The sequence below is a fragment of the Tupaia chinensis genome, unplaced genomic scaffold (genome assembly GCF_000334495.1).
Source record: "Tupaia chinensis unplaced genomic scaffold, TupChi_1.0 Scaffold000679_1, whole genome shotgun sequence".
NCBI classification, from domain to species: domain Eukaryota; kingdom Metazoa; phylum Chordata; class Mammalia; order Scandentia; family Tupaiidae; genus Tupaia; species Tupaia belangeri.
In genome coordinates, this window is record NW_006160203.1 from 10,252 (window position 1) to 13,498 (window position 3,247).

At 39.5% G+C, this 3,247-nt stretch overlaps 1 protein-coding gene and 1 pseudogene across 1 annotated transcript in view; both read left to right on the plus strand.

Annotated features, from left to right (window-relative positions):
- Nucleotides 1-1,228: 1,228 nt before the first annotated feature.
- LOC106736188 (60S ribosomal protein L23a pseudogene) lies at nucleotides 1,229-1,740 on the plus strand (annotated as a pseudogene).
- Nucleotides 1,741-2,475: 735 nt separating this feature from the next.
- LOC106736187 (olfactory receptor 4C15-like) overlaps nucleotides 2,476-3,247 on the plus strand; it is a 1,179-nt gene continuing 407 nt past the window's right edge. Inside the window, exon 1 of the mRNA XM_027776532.1 lies at nucleotides 2,476-3,243. Coding sequence (XP_027632333.1) covers nucleotides 2,485-3,243 — 759 coding nt within the window. The 5' untranslated portion in view covers nucleotides 2,476-2,484. The remainder of the gene's footprint in view (nucleotides 3,244-3,247) is intronic.

Here is a 3,247-nt window from a genome sequence, read left to right on the forward strand (position 1 = left end):
TTTGAACCAGAGTCAGCTATATAGAATCCAGCTGCCTTAACTGTTAGGTTGTGGTGCAGGCCCAAGTGGCTGGCTTTTTAAATATGGTAACACTAACTGCAATTGGTAAGGGACTTTATCATAAGCAACGTTCTCACATTTTCAAGTTGACCTTCATCTTAATCCTGGAAGATGAGCAGGTGAGCTATTTATAAACATTTATGCTTTAAGTTAAAGTTATAACGGATCAGACTGAGCTACGTTATATGAATACTGGGAAATAATGAATAAACTTCAAGACTAATATTTAAGGTGTTATATCTCTCCATAACCTATGTGGTTGTTGCCAATTTGTATGTGTAAGTGACTGGGCCATTGTCTTCTGATTCTATATCATTTGCTGTGTTTCCTTTATGAAGGTGCCTCATTCATATATGAACAAAGAAATCAGAGATTTTAAACTTTAAAAGTGGGTAAACAATGCTGAAAGGCCATTGCTGCTCTGACGTGCTTGCTGGAAAAGAAAAAACCCTGATTCCATGTTGATCCAGTGGAAAAGAACTGAGTGTTAGAGCCAGAGGTTCTATGTTAAAATCCCAAACCAAGTATCTGTTTTTCCCTTGAACTTAACCTCTTTAAAGGTGAGTTTCCAACCAGTAATGTAGGACTAATAAGACCTTACTCAGAATATTTCTTAAGCAGCAGGTCCTGAGCAATTTACTTCTTTGTATTGTTTTACTTAGTCATCATAACAACATTACAAAATAAATTTTTAGGAACTTCTGTTCTCATTTTAAATGATCAGTTAAAAAGAAAACATCAAGAGTTAGTGCACACTTTTTACATATTAAGTATAGATCTAGACACTTTTCCATAGATCAAACTTCTTTTTTTATTTTTTTATTAATTAATTTATTTTCATTTCATTTTCTTCCATACATTCAATCACATTATTATTTGTCTTACAAAATGGATATTTCAACAGGTGAACACCTCTCCCCAGCACCGTCGATAAAACCACAAAGATCTTCAACAGATAATACCACACCTCTTTGTGCCATTAATGCTTTTCCTCCCTGTCCCTCCCTCAAATGTCCTTCCTCAGACCCTCCTCTTTCACACACACTATATCTGGTATTTACATCTATATACTGCATTTCTATATCCTTTAGACAATTAGTTTCAGTCACAGAGTGCAGACACATGTATATACGTCTATATAAATAACAAATTGTGCCTTTTCGTCAAGATGGCACTGAAAGTGAAGAAGAAAGCTCCTGCCCCTCCCAAAGCTGAAGCTAAAGCGAAGGCTTTGAAGGCCAAGAAGGCCTTGCTGAAAGGCGTCCACAGCCACAAAAAAAAGAAGATCCATACATCACCCACCTTCCGGAAGCCCAAGACGCTCAGGCTGCGGAGGCAGCCTAAATATCCTCTGAAGAGTGCCCCCAGGAGAAACAAGCTTGACCACTATGGCATCATCAAGTTACCCCTGACAACCGAGTCTGCCATGAAGAAGATAGAAGACAACAACACACTTGTGTTCATCGTGGATGTCAAGGCCAACAAGTGCTAGATCAAACAGGCTGTGAAGAAGCTCTATGATATTGTTGTGGCCAAGGTCAACACTCTAATCAGGCCTGATGGAGAGAAGAAGATGTATGTGCGACTGGCTCCCGATTACGATGCTCTGGATGTTGCCAACAAAATTGGGATCATCTAAAGCAAGTCCAGCTGGCTAATTCTAAATACACATTTTTCCACCATAAATAAATAAATTGCAAAACAAATATATGTGTCCCTAATCATATCTAGTCAGAGGGTGGGGGGGGATAGGACGATGGCTGTATAGGGGTACCTGTTAGGGGTAACATTCTCTCTCTCAGAAAAGGAATTAAATTTAGAAAAAGGATAAACTAATCATTTAAAGTCCCAAAACAGTTCAGACTTTTATAGAAATATTTGAGAATTACCCATGATTTGCAAATGGCTATTCAACTTTATGATATTTCTTCTTCTACTTGTAGGTAAGACCATTTCCTGGTCAGGGTGGCAGGGAGTCAAACGTGCTCTCATTCCATGGCAATGGCAGGTAGGACTAATGTGTCAGTATTACTTACCTCACACCTGAGATGCAGCCACCAAATGTTTTTCAATAATTCACTCCAACAAGCAACTAGGAAATAAATTATCAAAGCTGGCACTTGAAATCAAATCTGTTCTCTTCTCTATCACATGTGGATTCTTCCTTTTCTATCTTTTGAAACTTTGGCCCTTTTAAAGTATCAATAATTTATCTCCACCTGAATTTCTGTGACTTTTCATTGCTATCTCCACAAATGTTGAATTATGTTTTCTCAGTGGCAACAGATGCCCTCAAGATAATTTTGCATATGTGTGTACCAACTTGCTTGTGACTCTAATACTATAAACAGTTCTGTAAGTTTCTGTCATAACTGCAGATTCTACATCATCACTGGTGTAACTTCCATCCTTTCCTTCAAATACATGCGCAACTTAAGCTTGGTAACTGAGTTTGTCCTTCTTGGACTTTCACAGAATCCAAATGTTCAGAAAATGGTATTTGTTGTATCTTTGTTTGTGTACGTTGCAACCATTGGCGGCAACATGCTCATTGTAGTGACTGTCCTCAGCAGCCCTGCCCTGCTGGGCTCCCCCATGTACTTCTTCTTGGCATTTCTATCTTTCCTGGATGCATGCTTCTCCTCTGTTTTCATCCCAAAGTTGATCTCAGATTCCCTCTATGAGAGGAAAACTATCTCTTTCCAAGGTTGCATGATCCAGATCTTTGCTGGACACTTCTTTGCTGGAGTAGAGGTGATTGTCCTCATGGCCATGGCTTATGACCGTTATGTGGCCATTTGCAAGCCCTTGCACTACTCTTCTATCATGAACTCGAGGCTCTGTGGCATTCTGATGGGAGTAGCCTGGACAGGGGGCTTCTTGCATTCCATGATACAAATTCTCTTTACTTTCCAGTTGCCCTTTTGTGGCCCCAATGTCATTGATCAATTTTTCTGTGACTTGTACCCATTACTGAAGCTCGCCTGCATGGACACACATATCGTTGGCATTTTGGTGGTCGCTAACAGTGGGTTTTTCTGCATTTTAATCTTCTCCTTGTTGCTTATCTCCTATGGTGTCATTTTGCTCTCATTGAAAACCCATAGTTCTAAAGGGCGATGGAAAGCTCTCTCCACCTGTGGATCTCATATTGCTGTTGTGGTTTTGTTTTTTGTCCCATGTGTGT